At 48.5% G+C, this 16,051-nt stretch overlaps 1 protein-coding gene across 1 annotated transcript; it reads left to right on the top strand.

The window, feature by feature from the left end:
* Positions 1 to 1,444: 1,444 nt before the first annotated feature.
* On the top strand, positions 1,445 to 15,913 carry SAXO4 (stabilizer of axonemal microtubules 4). The gene is made up of 11 exons (XM_075566983.1): positions 1,445 to 1,821; positions 2,710 to 2,899; positions 3,243 to 3,396; positions 11,183 to 11,311; positions 11,904 to 11,967; positions 12,437 to 12,543; positions 13,604 to 13,672; positions 14,588 to 14,674; positions 14,849 to 14,914; positions 15,233 to 15,321; positions 15,546 to 15,913. Exons 1-11 carry the CDS (start codon positions 1,716 to 1,718, stop codon positions 15,661 to 15,663), a joined length of 1,179 nt encoding a protein of 392 aa, XP_075423098.1. The 5' UTR covers positions 1,445 to 1,715; the 3' UTR covers positions 15,664 to 15,913.
* Positions 15,914 to 16,051: the final 138 nt, after the last annotated feature.

The raw sequence follows: 16,051 nt of genomic DNA, 5'->3' as shown, positions 1-16,051 counted from the left end.
CAAAGACACATACTGTGCAGAGATACATACTGTGCAAAGACACATACCGTGCAGAGATACATACTGTGCAAAGACACATACCGTGCAGAGATACATACTGTGCAAAGACACATACCGTGCAGAGATACATACTGTGCAGAGATACATACTAAATTCAGGTAGGTATTTGTTTTACAAAGTGGGTGCAGTCAGGGGAGGGGGGCCCTTCTCCTTACAGGTGTCCTGGGCCCAAATATTCTGTTGACGTCACTGCACGCATGACAGTGGATCAGGGTGACACTTATGTGTGACAGTGTATCAGGGTATTAAGTATTAGTGGCACTTATATGTGACGGAATCCGTGTCACTTATGTGTGTCAGTGTATCAGGGTATTAATTATTAGTGGCACTTATATGTGACAGGGAATCAGTGTCACTTATGTGTGACAGTGTATCAGGGTATTAATTATGAGTGGCACTTATATGTGACGGAATCCGTGTCACTTATGTGTGACAGTGTATCAGGGTATTAATTATGAGTGGCACTTATATGTGACAGTGTATCGGTGTATTAATTATTAGTGGCACTTATATGTGACAGTGTATCAGGGTATTAATTCTGAGTGGCACTTATATGTGACAGTGTATCAGGGTATTAATTCTGAGTGGCACTTATATGTGACAGGGAATCAGTGTCACTTATGTGTGTCAGTGTATCAGGGTATTAATTATGAGTGGCACTTATATGTGACGGAATCAGTGTCACTTATGTGTGTCAGTGTATCAGGGTATTAATTATTAGTGGCACTTATATGTGACAGTGTATCAGGGTATTAATTATGAGTGGCACTTATATGTGACGGAATCAGTGTCACTTATGTGTGTCAGTGTATCAGGGTATTAATTATTAGTGGCACTTATATGTGACAGGGAATCAGTGTCACTTATGTGTGTCAGTGTATCAGGGTATTAATTATTAGTGGCACTTATATGTGACAGGGAATCAGTGTCACTTATGTGTGACAGTGTATCAGGGTATTAATTATTAGTGGCACTTATATGTGACAGGGAATCAGCGTCACTTAAATGTGCGACAGTGTAGTGTGTGTAATTTATGCGTCTGTGTCATGTCTTGGTGTTCGACACGGATAGGCGTGTTTAACGGGATCAGTGTGTCATTTCTTGGTGTCACTTAAGAGTGACATTATATGGATGAGACACTGGGACCATTGTATGCTCTTCGGGGTAGGGACCCCTTTTCCTATTGTTTTAGGTCTGAAGTTCTTACTCCCAATGTGATATAATATTATGGCACGTGTATTGTAAAGCGCCATGTACCTGGGTGGCTCTATATAAATAAAGATATACAGTACATTCAAACTGTACCGTGAGAGAGCAAAGCATTCTGGGTACAGTCATGCGAATGAGCAAACAGGTGTTTGTGTTGTCATGGTTACTGTAACCAGGGTACTCATGTTACCATGTTCCAGGAGAAAGGAAGCTGTATCCTGAGCAGTCTCATGCCTGTATCCTAAGCCGTCTCATGCCTGTATCCTGAGCAGTCTTATGCCTGTACCCTGAGCAGTCTCATGCCTGTATTCTGAGCAGTCTCATGCCTGTATTCTGAGCAGTCTCATGCCTGTATTCTGAGCAGTCTCATGCCTGTATTCTGAGCAGTCTCATGCCTGTATCCTGAGCAGTCTTATCCGTGCATTCGGCAGCAATCTCTCTGTGCCATGGGTCGTCTCGCATACGGTGGGGTGTCTCAGCGTGTCCGGAGCAGTTTGGGGGGGAGCAGCGACCCTCTGAACTTCTACTGCACCAATTATAACAACTCTTATGGTGAGAGAAAGCAGAGGGGGGAAGAGAGTGCAGTGGGGGGACGAGAGTGCAGAGGGGGGAACGGGGGGGGGGGGCAGTGGGGGGAAGAGAGTGCAGAGGGGGGAACAGGCGGCAGTGGGGGGAAGAGAGTGCAGAGGGGGGAACGGAGCAGTGGGGGAAAGAGAGTGCAGAGGGGGAACAGGGAGCAGTAGGGGGAAGAGAGTGCAGAGGGGGGAACAGGGAGCAGTGGGGGAAAAGAGTGTAGAGGGAACAGGGATCAGTGGGGGGAGCAAAGTGGGATCAGGGAGAAAGAACAGAGCAGACGAGGAAGAGTGAAATTATAGGGGGGGGAGAGGAGAGCAAAGAGGGCAGATGGGAGAGAGAGAGAGAGAGAGTAGGGGAGAGACAGCAGAGGGAAGAGAGGGCAGGGGGAGAGAGAGTGCTGAGGAGGGAAGAGAGAGTGGGGAGGGAGAATGCATAAGGGGAGAAACAATGCGATGAGTGCGCTGGGGGAGGCAAGGGGCTTGTGCACAAAGAGAGGGAGTGCAGGGGGAGAGCAGTGAGAGAGAGTGCAGGGGGAGAGCAGTGAGAGAGAGTCCACAGCTTGTGAAGATAATTAGAGTTGGTTGTGAGGAGTATGAGTGCTTATTACGAGAGCAAGGGGTATCTGTTTATAAATTCCCAGTATGGGGTGTCTCTGTATTAGAGTGCATGTGGGTAATCTCTGTATTAGTTCTTGGGGAATCTCTGTATTAGAGTGCATGTGGGGAGTCTCTGTATTAGAGTACATGTGGGTAATCTCTATTAGTGTGCATGGAGTGTCTCCGTATTTGAGTGCATGTGGCTAATCTCTTTATTAGAGTGCTTGGGGAGTCTCTGTATTACAATCCTGACAGCGGTCTCATGTAGGTTTCCCAGAGTCTGCTCCTGGTGGGATCGCACATCCTGGTGGTATCTCACATCCTGGCGGTATCTCACACCCTGGCAGTCTCTCACACCCTGGCAGTCTCTCACACCGTCGTACAGGGTACCAGTCAAATCTGAGGCCAGCCTTATATTACTCAGCTAGCCTGGATCGGACGGATAATCCAAGCATGGGGTGAGACTCAGACCTCCGACTCCACGGCACCTCCTCCTTCAGCCCCAACTGACCTGCACCTATCACAGAACCCTGGCCCTGTTTGACCTCTGCCTCTGACCTTTGCCATGATCTGCCTTATGTGTCACTTTTGCCTTGCCACATGCTGTCCGCCAACCCAAACCCTTTACCTGTCCACTACCTGCCTGGCCTCTGTTTACCTGCTCACTCCCTGCCTGATCTCTGACCTGTCCACCGACCTCACACTCTGCCTGATCTCTGACCTGTCCACTGACCTCACACTCTCTGCCTGACCGCTGACCTGTACCTGCTCACTCCCTGTCTAACCTCTACTCTCCCACAGGCTGATGCTGAGGGGCAATTACACGTCGCTGACCAGCAGAGACTTTAGGCCTGTGGAACTCCTCAGTGGCTCTGAGCCTCTCCCCCGCACTCTGCAACCCCCTCAGAGTGGGTACATGAGCAGCTGCGGGCCCACGCACCCCAAAGCCAGAGCCGTGAGTCCAGAGGGTAGCACAGGGAGGAGAGGGGGGCTACAGTGGCCATTTCTCAGCAGGGGAGAGGTTCATATAAAGCAGTATCTTTGTTCCTCTGCGCTGTGCATATATGTGGGTGATTAAAAGGAATGTGGAACTGGGGTGATTATATAGAAGGCACAGGATGGATCCTAAGTATTCTCCCATATTATTGTTTATTTGTGAAGCGCCAACATATTCCGCAGTGTGGTACAATGGGCTACAGAGTTATGTATATTGCAAAAACATAAACAGTTACATACAAGTGAGGACAAACATGCACAAACGGATACAGAAGGTAGTGAGGGCCCTGCTTACACTCTACAGGGAATGAGGGACAGTGTTGAAACAAGGAGGTAAGGCTCATTGTAGGATAAGGTGTGGCGTAGGTTAGAATATGGACCACTCTGCCAGCTGAAGTCATAATGATTTGGGGGAGGGCGGGGATGTTACTTAGGGTGGAGAATCGTCCAGTCACACAGCCAGTACTAATGGGGTTGGAGGGGAAGGGGAGTTGGATGTTAGAGGTATGGCGACTAGGCTTCCATGAAAGGGTGAGTTTTCAGGGAGTTTTTAAACATCTGAAAGCTGGGGGAGAGTCTGATAGAACATGGTAGGGAATTCCAGAGAGTGGGGGCAGTACGGGAGAAGTCTTGCAGGCGGGACTGAGAGGAGGTAATAAGGTGGGAGGAGAGGCAGAGGCCGTGAGCAGAACGTAGGGGGCGTGTAAGTATGTATTTGTGGATGAGGGCTGAGATGGGGGCAGTTTTGTTAACACCTTTGTAAGTCATTACTAAAGTTTTACATTTAATTCTAGGGGCTGTGGGAAGCCAGTGTAGGGATATGTGTTGTGGAGCAGTAGAAGTGGAGCGGTAAGTAAGGTAAATGAGCCTGGCATTAGTGTTTTGGATGGATTGGAGTTGAGAGTGGTGGACTAAGGGGAATGCCAACTAAGTCGAAGCGGGACATGATGAGTGAGTGGATTAGGATTTTAGTTGCATTATGAGTGAGAAAAGGGCGTATCTTGGCGATATTGTGTAGGTGGAGATGGCAGGACTCCATGGGGGACTTAATGTGAGGAACGGTGGAGAGATCAGAGTCAAAGATGACCCCTAGACAGCGGACTTGAGGTGTGGAGGAGATTGTGATGTTATTGACAGTGAGGGAGACTGTTGGTGTAGCGGTGGCAGTGGAAGGGGGAAAGAATATTAATTATGTTTTGGACATGTTTAGCTTCAGGTAATGGAGGGACATCCAGGAGGAGATTGCAGAGAGACAGTTAGAGACACCGGACAGGAGTGGACAGGGGAGGAGAGATAGATTTGGGTGTCATCAGCATAAACATGATACTGAAAGCCAACAGATTGTATTAGTTCTCCAAGGGAGGAGTTGTACAGTGAGAAGAGCAGAGGGCCAAGTACAGAGCCTTGTGGGACCCCAACAGAAAGAGGAAGTGAGGAGGACGAGACACCACAGAAGGAAACACTGAAGGAGAGGTTGGATAGGTAGAAGGCTGCTTCGCAGAGGCCAATGGAGTGGAGAGTATTTAGAAAAAGGGGGTAGTCAACAGTGTTGAAGGCAGCAGAGAGATCCAGGAGACTTAGTACGGAAAAATGACCCTTAGATTTATCTGTGAATAGGTGATTGAACACTTTTGTTAGTGCTGTCTTGGTGGAGTGTAGAGGACGGAAACCAGAGTGTAAAGAGTCAAACAGAGAGTTGGAGGAGAGAAAGTAACTCAGGCAGTTGTATACGTGATGAGTTGGCAAACTCATTTAGATCTATATTTTGTCTAGTATTGTCAGCCGGCTGTCTATCTTTAATAAATCCAACTTGATCCGGATGAATCAACCTAGGCAGGATATGACTCAATGTATTGGCCAGCAGTTTTTAATATATTTTAATATCCGAATTTATCAATGATATCGGCCTGTAACTCTTACAATTCGTCGGGTCTTTGACCTGTTTATAAATGAACGAGATGGACGCCTGGAGCATCTGCTCCGGGAACGGAGCCCCAGCTAATCCGGAGATGAACACGCTCAGCATGTGTAGGACCAGTATTTTAATAACTTTTCTGTAATATAGATTAGATAACCCGTCCGGGCCTGGCGCTTTGGATGCTTTGAGATTTTTAACTACTTGCAATAGTTCTTTTATAGTGAAGTCTTTTTGTAGTACCTGTCTCTTTAAAACTTTACTCGTATTTGCGTTATGCGCGACCTTCTCCCCGTTATATAGATTTTCATCGTTTTAAACTCTTCCACTATTTGGTTAAGATTAGATGCCACATCTCCTGACCCTAATGGAATGACTATTGTAATCTGACTGCCTATTCCGAATTTTGTTAGCTAGCAGGGTATCTGGCTTGTTTGCTTTTTCAAAAAATGTCCTCTTTGACCAACTCAGAGACTTCTTGGCCTGGGAGGTGAGGAGCAGGTTGAGCTCTATTTTCACATCTCTCAGCTCCTTAAGGGTGTCAGCTCTACCATTGCATCTATGTAAGACACAGAGCTCATGTAGCTTTAATTGAAGATTAATTAATTTTGCGTCCCTCTTTTTTTCCCTACCAGCTGCTATGTTGATTAATGTGCCTCTAAGGGTTGCTTGGTGCGCTTCCCAGAGGGTTGTCTGGGAGTTCACACTATCTCTGTTAGTCTTAAAGAATTGGTCTAATTCCACATTCAGTGATTGAATTATCTCTGGGATCTTTATAATAGATTCATTTAAATTTCCAGTTTGCTCCCGGCCTGCCTAGATTAATTTGCGAGCACCGTAGCTCTATGGGTGCTTGATCTGACCATGAAATATCATGGATCCTCGTGTAGGAGATCTTTGTGACCAGTCTGTAGGGCACAAAGAAGTAATCTATCCTGCTGTAGCTCGTGTGGATATGAATAAAACGTGTTTCCCTTTTCTCTGGGGTTGAGCTCCCTCCATATGCCTATCAGCTGATTCTCTTTCCGACCTGTGAGCAGCGTTGAAGTTCCTTGCTGTCTGCCTCTCTTAGGCTGTGATGATTTATCCAGTTCCAGGTCTAGTGTCTTATTAAAGTCTCCCGCTACTATTACATGGCCTTTAGCTACCACTTTCACCGTTGCGAAAAAATATCTTAAAAGATGGGGTCGTTTTTACATGGGGCATAAACACTTGCTAACGTTACATAGCGGCCCTGACTAGTACCCACTAGAATAAAAACATCTGCCTGTTTTGTCCCGCTTTATTTTTTCTACCTTAAAGGGCAGTCTATTGTGAATTAGTGTTGCTACCCCTTTTTTCTTTACATTAGCTGATGAGAGATAATATTGTCGACATTTTTAATCTAAATACATAGGAAAGGTTTTTTGTTTTTTTTTGCTGAAGTGTGTTTCCTGTACAAACAGGAAGTCTACTTTTTGTTGTTGTTGTGTAATCTGCAAATGCTACCCCGCCTTTTGTTTGGACTGTTGAACCCCTTAACGTTGCGTGAAATAAAATGTATCGTCATTGGCGTGTATAGTGCACTGTGCTTCCCATAGCTGGGTCATTTGGCTGACCTCGCCGCGGACTCCAGGAACATTTTAAAGGAAGTCTACTTGTGAACGGGATTTCCTCTAGTATCATTCTGCAGCACTTTTGAAGGTAGCGGATGAAGGGTGTGTGCCGCGGTTGTGGCTGCATTGTCGGGGGCAACGTGCGGGGGCAAGAGCAGGCTTGTTTAAGGCTGATGAGAGTATGCTGTTGTATAGAGAGGTTGCTAGTGTGACGGTAGGGGGAATTATGGCTGCTGTTAATAAAGGTTAAGTCTGCCATTACCCCTACCTGTCAGTAATACATTGGTATTGTATTATATGTTATGTATATATGTATGTCTTTGCTTGGGTCCAGCACCTCAGGAATCAGGGGGTTAATATGTTTGCAGTAGAATTGTTGCAAATGTTATGTTGTAGTTCAACCCACCAATCAGGGCCTGGGCGTGTAGGCAGCTCCTTCCTACCCACCAATCAGGGCCTGGGCGTGTAGGCAGCTCCTTCCTACCCACCAATCAGGGCCTGGGCATGTAGGCAGCACCTTCCTACCCACCAATCAGGGCCTGGGCGTGTAAGCAGCACCTTCCAACCCACCAATCAGGGCCTGGGCGTGTAGGCAGCTCCTTCCTACCCACCAATCAGGGCCTGGGCATGTAGGCAGCTCCTTCCTACCCACCAATCAGGGCCTGGGCATGTAGGCAGCACCTTCCTACCCACCAATCAGGGCTGGGCATGTAGGCAGCACCTTCCTACCCACCAATCAGGGCCTGGGCATGTAGGCAGCACCTTCCTACCCACCAATCAGGGCCTGGGCATGTAGGCAGCACCTTCCTACCCACCAATCAGGGCCTGGGCATGTAGGCAGCTCCTTCCTACCCACCAATCAGGGCCTGGGCATGTAGGCAGCTCCTGGCCCTGAGTGTTGCAATATTATGGTTTAAGTGTATAAAAAGGTGGGGAGGGAGACACCTAGCAGACAGAGCCTGCAGAGAGTTACAGAGCCAGGGAGAAACTGCAGTGTCCAATCCAGTGCTGGCCTCAGGTCTGAAAACCAGTCCTGTAGGCACTGGGCAAAGAGAGAGAACAGAGGAAATCTCTGCAAGTAGGTCCCTGCCACTAGTTAGGCAGGGTATCCCCCAGTTTCCCCAGTTGGGTATGTGTGATGTTTGTGTCTTTTGTATAGTTGTGGACATGTTTTTACAATAAATTAATTTTATAAACTCTCGTGTTCTGTCTGGCGATATTGATCCCTGGTATTAGTCCTGGTCTCCCGTGACAGCTAGGTTGGGACAGGAAAGGGTAGACATGGGGGAGAGGCTGTGGAGATGTTGAAAATTGGAAGGGGTATAGGGTATGTAGGTTTCTGTATGTGCGCGCGGAAGGTGTGGTGGAAGGTGCAGAGGGTATAGTGAGGTTAAAGGTTAGGAGGTGATGATCAGAGAGAGGGAAAGGAGTGTTAGAGGCAGAGCAGAAGAAAACCAGGTCAAGGGAGTGTCCATTGCAGTGAGTAGGAGAAACCATAGGAGGAGTATAGAGAGATAAGATGGGCAGCTGAGGTGACAGTGGGATTATCACTAGGTATGTTAAAGTCTCCCAGTATGACAGTCACCGTGTCTCAGAATAGAGGAACTGAGAGACCTGGGCTGCAAAGTTGTGAAAAAAATTGGGATGTAGGCACAGGGGGTACGATAGATGACAGCGACACAAAGGGAAATGGTGGAAAAGAAACGGGCAGCATGGAGAGGGATGGAAAGGGGGGTATGACATGAAATGTGCAGCATGGGGAAACTCCTCTGGCCTGTCTATTCCCTGGTCTGAGGGATGTGGCTGAGGGAGAGGCCACCATAGGAGAGTGCAGCAGGAGAAGCGGTGTCTGAGGGGGTGAGCCAGGTTTCTGCAATGGCTAGAAGGTTTAGGGAATTGGAAATGAACAGGTCACGACTTTTATTGCCAATACACGTGTTGCCGTGAGTTTGTTGCAGACAGATCGTGCGTTCCATAGGGCCCAGGAAAAGGGTAGGGAGGGGAGAGGTGTACTGGGGATAAGGTTGGAGTGCTCAGCAGTTCGTGGTGAGAAGGAGACTTTGCAGCAGGGTGTGGGGCGTGAGGGGATTGGTAGGTGGATAGGGCCAGGATTGGCCACATGGTAGGAATAGTAGTGACTGAGTAGAGGAAGACAGAGTAGAATAGTTAGAGTTTGGAGTGATGGGGTGTGATGTGAGAAGCAGGAGTTGATAGTTGCAGGGTGAGGCAGATGACAGTAGAGAATGGGAAATTAAGCAAGAAGGTTTGGGGGTAAAAGTGTGGGAGCTACAGGCAGAATGCAGGTGAGAGCAATGGTAGTTTAAAGCTGATAGGTGGCTGGAGTGATTATTTAATATGAGAGTGCAGTGTATCCAGCTGGCCTGTACAATGCACAAACAGCATGTGCCCTTTGGCTGCTGCTCAACCCCGCTATAACGCGATCCGTTACAACGCTGATCCGCATATAACGCGATGCAAGCGTGGCTCCCAATTTTCGCATTTACAAATACTTTACAACACGATTATTGGTATCTTAAATACTTTATTGTACAATGCATACAATGGTACTGTCAGGGAACAGAAATACCCCTGTCTGCCTTCTCTGTTTCAGCCCCCCTTCCCTTGGCAGTTCTGCCTGCTAGCTGTATTTGGAGGTCACTTTCCTTGCAGTTCTCTCTCAGTGCAGATGGAATGGATACATTATGTATCTCTTTTTCCTTCCAGTCTGTCACACCCCTGGTTGCTCTGGCAACATCTCCAGTCCTCCAGTTAATGCGCTTTCCCATTGTCCCCCCCTGTCCTTGCTGACAGTTAGTGCATTCTCACTTCACTTTTAGTGTGACCCTTGCCCCTCACTTCCTTTTCCACCTAAGATCACAGTGAGTACAGACATGCATCCATCCCTGGTAAGGCCTTTCTCTCTTACCATAGCTAACCTCATAGAAGCGTCCCACATAGAGAAGCACTCTCTGCCTACACTACACCTACAAGTTCCTGTGTTTTCTACTCCTGCAATAAAGTTAAGAAAGACATTAAGGACTTGTCATGCTTTGGAAGAGGGAAGACATGAGTTAAAGCTAACTGAAGCTATTCATACCTCAACACGTGACCCTAGCTTCAGGATAGGCACATTATTTCTAACGCGATCCGCGTATAACGCGATGCGATTCTTTGGACCCCAAGCACAGCGTTATAAGGGGGTTGAGCTGTATTATGTGATGAGTGGGTGGATGAGGAGAAGATTTGGAGGAGACTGCAGTAGGTGAAGGGGGGAGGAGGGGAGGGAGAGGTTAATTGGGGCAGGTCTACAAGTGTAGAATATGAGTGTAGTAGTGAGCTCAACAAAAGCTGCCCAGTAATATCCTCACACAGATAAAAGTTGATGAAAGATCCAGCCAGACTGCTGTCCACCTCCTGTATAGCGATCAGTCCCTTATAAATGTTCCCTTGACTTCTGCATAGCTCTTTTAGTCTCTTAGGCCAGGTCCCCGCTGGCTACTGCAGCGCCCGCTGTGGCGGACGCTGCAGGGACAAGATCCGCCCCACAATGGGGCTGGGCCCGCTGCGAGGGGGGGGGGTGCCGTGCTGCGCCGAGAGAAACGACGGAGCGCTAGGCCACACCACCCGGCGGTTCAGCCAATAAGGGCGAACCTGCCGGGTGACGTCACAGCCGCGCCCCCGTCACGATCCCCGTCTTTCCCCCTGCAGTTCTCTGCAGACCAGGGGACTCAGCTGCACGCGCCGCCTGCCTCGCAGGAGTGCGTGCAGCGGGGCCGCAGCCTTATACTTCTAAACGGTCACATGACCCTCCCAATAAAACTGCTTAATTGCATTAGAGTGGACAATTCGGAGGCAGTTTAAGATAACAACACACTAACACACCAGCCCATATAATGTGGTGCCATGTCTTCTCCCTTCGCTCTCCCCCAAGTGCCCTCCCACCTTTACAGTGTCCCTCTTGCCCATGACTTGTGCCTTCCTGGACGGAGATCTTTACGCGATGAGGTTAGACCTGGCTGTATAATCCTATAAGGAGCTATAGAGGAAATAGGGGGTTAGACAGGATTTATAAATCTTATGCAGTTACATGGGGATATAAAGTACAACATTTTTGGGATATACAAGGGTTGCATGCGGTTACATAGGATTTCACGGCATGCTCATGTTTACAGGTGTAGGTGATGCCCTGGCAGGTGTAGAGGCTCCTCACCGGTCTCTTAACTCACTTATTACAGGTGAAGTCGGTGCACTTTGACACACGGGATCACGGTGCCGGGGTCATCGCTGGGATCCCTCCCCAGCATCGACCTTTGCTGTGTGCACCTCAAGGGAAGGGTTCCCACGAGAACGAGAACTTCCGACACGTGAGTTCCACAAAGGCTGACCCCCCCATCCTATCTGCCTATCTTTATAAACCAGAGACCACCCCCCGCACCCCATCCCTAAGTGTCTGTGATCCCCTCCTACCTGCTACAAGAGATACAACCACGTTTACTGCACAGAAATCTCTTTGGGGCATGAACTTCCTTTTTCTAGTGTAACTTTTATGTCTGAAGTGCTTATTCCCGTTATATTATTATGTCACGTTTATTACTGCTGTGGAGCGCTATGAACATGAATGGCGCTATATAAGAGAGATACGCATGCATACATACCTACAGACTTAGGCTGCGTCCATAGACACTGCCGCCGTCCGGGGGCGTGTCTAGGGCGAGCCAAGTGACGTCACGGAGCTGGTTTGCCCTCATTGGGCGAACCGCTCACGTGACCGACCTATCGCTCGAGATATCAGTTTTAACACAATATAGCCGCGATCACTGCCTTTAGGCAGTCTGATCGCTCAGCGTGCGGACGCGTCGACACGGTCTGCCTATCTAGGGACGCAGCCTTAGAGGGGACATGCATGTGATGTGAAGTCACTACTGCACCTTTTGTAACTTGATTTTTGTGTCATAGGGTCCGTCCTTTATGTCCACAGAATACAAAACAAGATTCACATCACGGACCCCACAGCAACCAGGTGAGATCCCTGGAAAGAGACCCAGAGAAAAAGTCCCCCACATACAGAAAAGGAGGGAGTGGGACCCCTAAACACAGAAAGGGAGGGAGAGAGACCCCAAACAGAGAAATAGCGATCACACAGAGAGTAAGAGAGAGAGAGAGGAGACCCTCATACCCTCGGAAAGAGTGACCTGCAGACTGGGAGACCCCCCAATCAGAGAGGGAAAGAGAGATGCGCAAACACTGAGAGACATCCCCCAAACACAAAAAGAAATGACCCCCAAACATAGAGAGTGAAAAGGGGAGGTACACCCTGAAAGAGGAGATAGAGACCTCCAGGGAGAGGGAGAGAGCCACACACACAGAAAAAGAGACCACCAAACGCAAAAACAAAGAGAAGAGAGAGACCCTAAATCACAGAGACCCCACTGGATGTGCCACTGTGGTGTCCCCACACATGAACGTCACTGACTCATCGTCTTCCGCAGGGTTCCCGCGCTGTGCTGTCATCGGAGCTTCTGAGAACTCTGGTTTCACTGAAGAATCAATCGTGGAGCCCATAACGCACGCCGCCCCCTCCCAACTCCGTGTGCCGGTAACACCATCACCTTTAACTAAAATACTGGTCCTCTGCAGCACTGAGTGCCTGTAACACCACCCCACAACACTGAAACAAGTGTTCCCTCTCACAGAAGCATGTTCTGGTAATACCACCCCCTGCACCCCAAAAAATACTGTCACCCTCATAGCACCAAGTGCCGGTAACACTGTTCCACATAGGCATGGTGTACCAGTAAAACTGCCTGGCAAGTAGCACTGTGTACCAGTAAAACTGCCTGGCAAATAGCACTGTGTACCAGTAAAACTGCCTGGCAAATAGCACTGTGTACCAGTAAAACTGGCTGGCAAATAGCACTGTGTACCAGTAAAACTGGCTGGCAAATAGCACTGTGTACCAGTAAAACTGCCTGGCAAATAGCACTGTGTACCAGTAAAACTGCCTGGCAAATAGCACTGTGTACCAGTAAAACTGCCTGGCAAATAGCACTGTGTACCAGTAAAACTGCCTGGCAAATAGCACTGTGTACCAGTAAAACTGCCTGGCAAATAGCACTGTGTACCAGTAAAACTGCCTGGCAAATAGTGCTGTGTACCAGTAAAACTGCCTGGCAAGTAGCACTGTGTACGGATAGCACCACCTTCCCTCAAAACACAACCCCGTTTACAGCACGGTGTGTGGGTATCCCCACCCCCAAAACACTGCCCTCTCGTCACAGCGCTGTTTGCTGGTAACGCTGCCCCACTCCTCACAGCACTGTGTGCTGGTAACGCTGCCCCACTCCTCACAGCACCGTGTGATGGTAATACCACTTCCCTCCCCCAAAAGACTGCCATGATTACAGCACAGTGTACCGTTAAAACCACCCTCCTTTCTCAAAACACTGCATTATGTGTCAGTAATACTGTCCTTTAGTCAGCACCCTCTATTCTCTCCACCCCTCTCACAGCACCGTGTCTTGGTAACTAGTTCCCAAACCCCACTTAGTGTATCAGTATTACCTCCAACACTCTCCCGGCCCCCGTTAGCACTGTGTCTTAGGGCTGGAACCTGGACTCTCAGGAGTGTGACATGTGTCTCTGTGTTTGTGTGACAGAGAGGGTTCCAGCGTCTGATGGGACAGAGCCTGACACAGACGGACTTCTTGCCCTCGGACGCACTGCAGGTGACAGTTCAGGGAGACACTAGGGTGGCGGGTTACGGCTGAGGGAGGAAGACCCACTCATGGGCAGCATCTTGCTTGGGGGAACTTACAGGAAGGGGAGTTAGACTGCGAATGGAGGCATGAAGGTATGGAAGGAGGGAAATGGGGTGGAGGGTGGAGGTATGGGTGGGTGTAGGTGTGGATAGTTTGATGGGTTGAGATAGGGATGGGTGCAGGTCCATGATCAAAGAAAGAATGGGGGATGAGTAGATGAATGGGTAGAGGGAGGGATGGGTTAAGTGAGAGTAGGGATGCATGAAGGGAGGGATGAATAGCAGAGGAGGTACTGATGTAATTGTACATTAAATATATGGTGTTATTAGGGATGTGCACATTGGGTTTATTTATTTATTGCCCAAGTTCAAGTACGCAACAACAACAAAATGGCAGTTTTGCATTTTGTAACTTTTGCAAAATTACAAAAGATCACAAATGTTTTCAAAACTAGCCACATTGTGGGGAAAAAAGTGCGACGTTGGCTAAATAATTTAGCAAATGTATCAATTTTGCTGCTGCTAAAAAGTTCTACTAATTACAAAAAAAAATTGATTCTCTGGTGAAACTGGGGAACTTTTTGAAATCTTTATTTGGAAGAAAATTCAAACTGAATGTCAGTAAGTTCACCCATCGCTGGTTATTATAGTAGCCACGTGTATCAGCAATCATGCACGAAGCTCTATATAAACATCACTCAACGTCTTGTGATCATTTCCGTGCTGCACTTCGCCCTCTGCACAATGTGACCAGTCCCCTGTCATGGCTTCTGTTATCTAGAGCTCAGCACATGGGGAGCAGTTTCTTTTGAAGAGGGGAAGTCTGAGGTTTGAGCGGTCTAATAGGGAGAGCGCCTTGGTCTCACACATCTCTCTTTTATAGGGAAGAGAGCCCCTCCCAGCTTTGGCCAGGAACTCCGAGCGAGACAGTGGCTTCTCCCGAGAAACAAACAAAGTGCTCAGTGACCATGTGAGACCCCCCCAGCCGCTCCCTCGCTGTGCTCTCCTCTACTTGCTCTCTGCCTAGAAGCGAATCACTTTCAGACACTCTGACCTCCCCTTCATCTCTTCATACCTCTTTCTGTTTCTCTTCATCCCTCTTTCTTGTCTTCCACCTCTCACTCTTTATCTCTCGCTCACACAGGCGCCTCATGATGACTGCATGAGACAGAAGGAGAATCTTTTGGGACAAGTGCATGTTGGAAAGAAGGTGAGAACAGTGGCCATAACAGGGGAAGAGAAAGAGGGCTCAGGGGTCAGAGACAAACAGAGGGAACATGAGAGTTGGGATAGCTGCAAGGGGTCTCTGGATCTATTTGGGTGGACGGGCGGATGTATCAGCATCATTTTTCCCCCCTCATGGTCAGTGAAGTTCTCAGTGTTGTGTGTTGATGGAGTGTCCCAGTATTGGGGGATGGGGAGAAAGTTCTCCCCGGGTATCGGTCTTAAGAGTTGTAAGGGTCTTATTATCAGGGGGGATCTGAGTAATCTGGGGTCTATATCTGACTGATTGTCTTACTATCCCCAGGAGCTGTCTGGATTTAGTCACAATAACGCCCTGTATGTGCAGCCCAAGCAGGAGCCCCCACAGCAATATCTGACCAACTACACCCTGAGGTGCCTGATGCCCCGAGTTATACTCCACTTTATACATGTCAAACAGCACTCCCATTATAGCCCTTCCTACTGCTATCACCCATCAATTCCATAGCATACTCCCTCCAACTGATTCCACACCAAACACCTACAAACTTTAATAACCCCATTTCCCCCTTACTTCCATGACCCCACTAATCCTCTGCACCCCCTTCCCTCGTGACCTTGCCCCTCTCCTGTCACAGGTTCCATAATCCTGCCCCCCTGGGGAGAGACCGCGAAGGCTGGACACGTGGCGGGATCCAGAGGCAGCAACTCAGCGGCTTCTCGCTGAACAACGCGGCCCATGGATCACAGATCTGACCCAAAGACACCAGGGGGAGGTGACACCCACTCACTTCTGTCTCCCTCTCCCCCAACCCCTATGTATGTAACCCATCAGACTGCTCTCCAACACCTTGGTTTCCTAATCGGCAGCTGGAATACACTGGGTGAATTGTCGTGGAACAGAGCACTCCCGTGTTTAATGGTACAGAGTACCTCTACTCATCCAGTAATAATTTGATGAAACACGTCCCTTTTTCATGCAATAAACATCGGCTTTCTGACATTAGATTTATTACCACTGCTTTTTAAATGCGTAGGAATAAATGGGACTAGAATCTGGCCTACCCCTCTGCAGCGTCTGGGAAAAAAAATGCTATATATATTTTCTCTTAATAGTGAATTTCTCAAGTCCCTGGGTAGCTTG

The sequence above is a fragment of the Ascaphus truei genome, chromosome 12 (genome assembly GCF_040206685.1).
Source record: "Ascaphus truei isolate aAscTru1 chromosome 12, aAscTru1.hap1, whole genome shotgun sequence".
Classification (NCBI taxonomy): domain Eukaryota; kingdom Metazoa; phylum Chordata; class Amphibia; order Anura; family Ascaphidae; genus Ascaphus; species Ascaphus truei.
The sequence above is the reverse complement of the archived record's forward strand: the minus strand, read 5'-3'. Positions and strand labels throughout refer to the sequence as shown.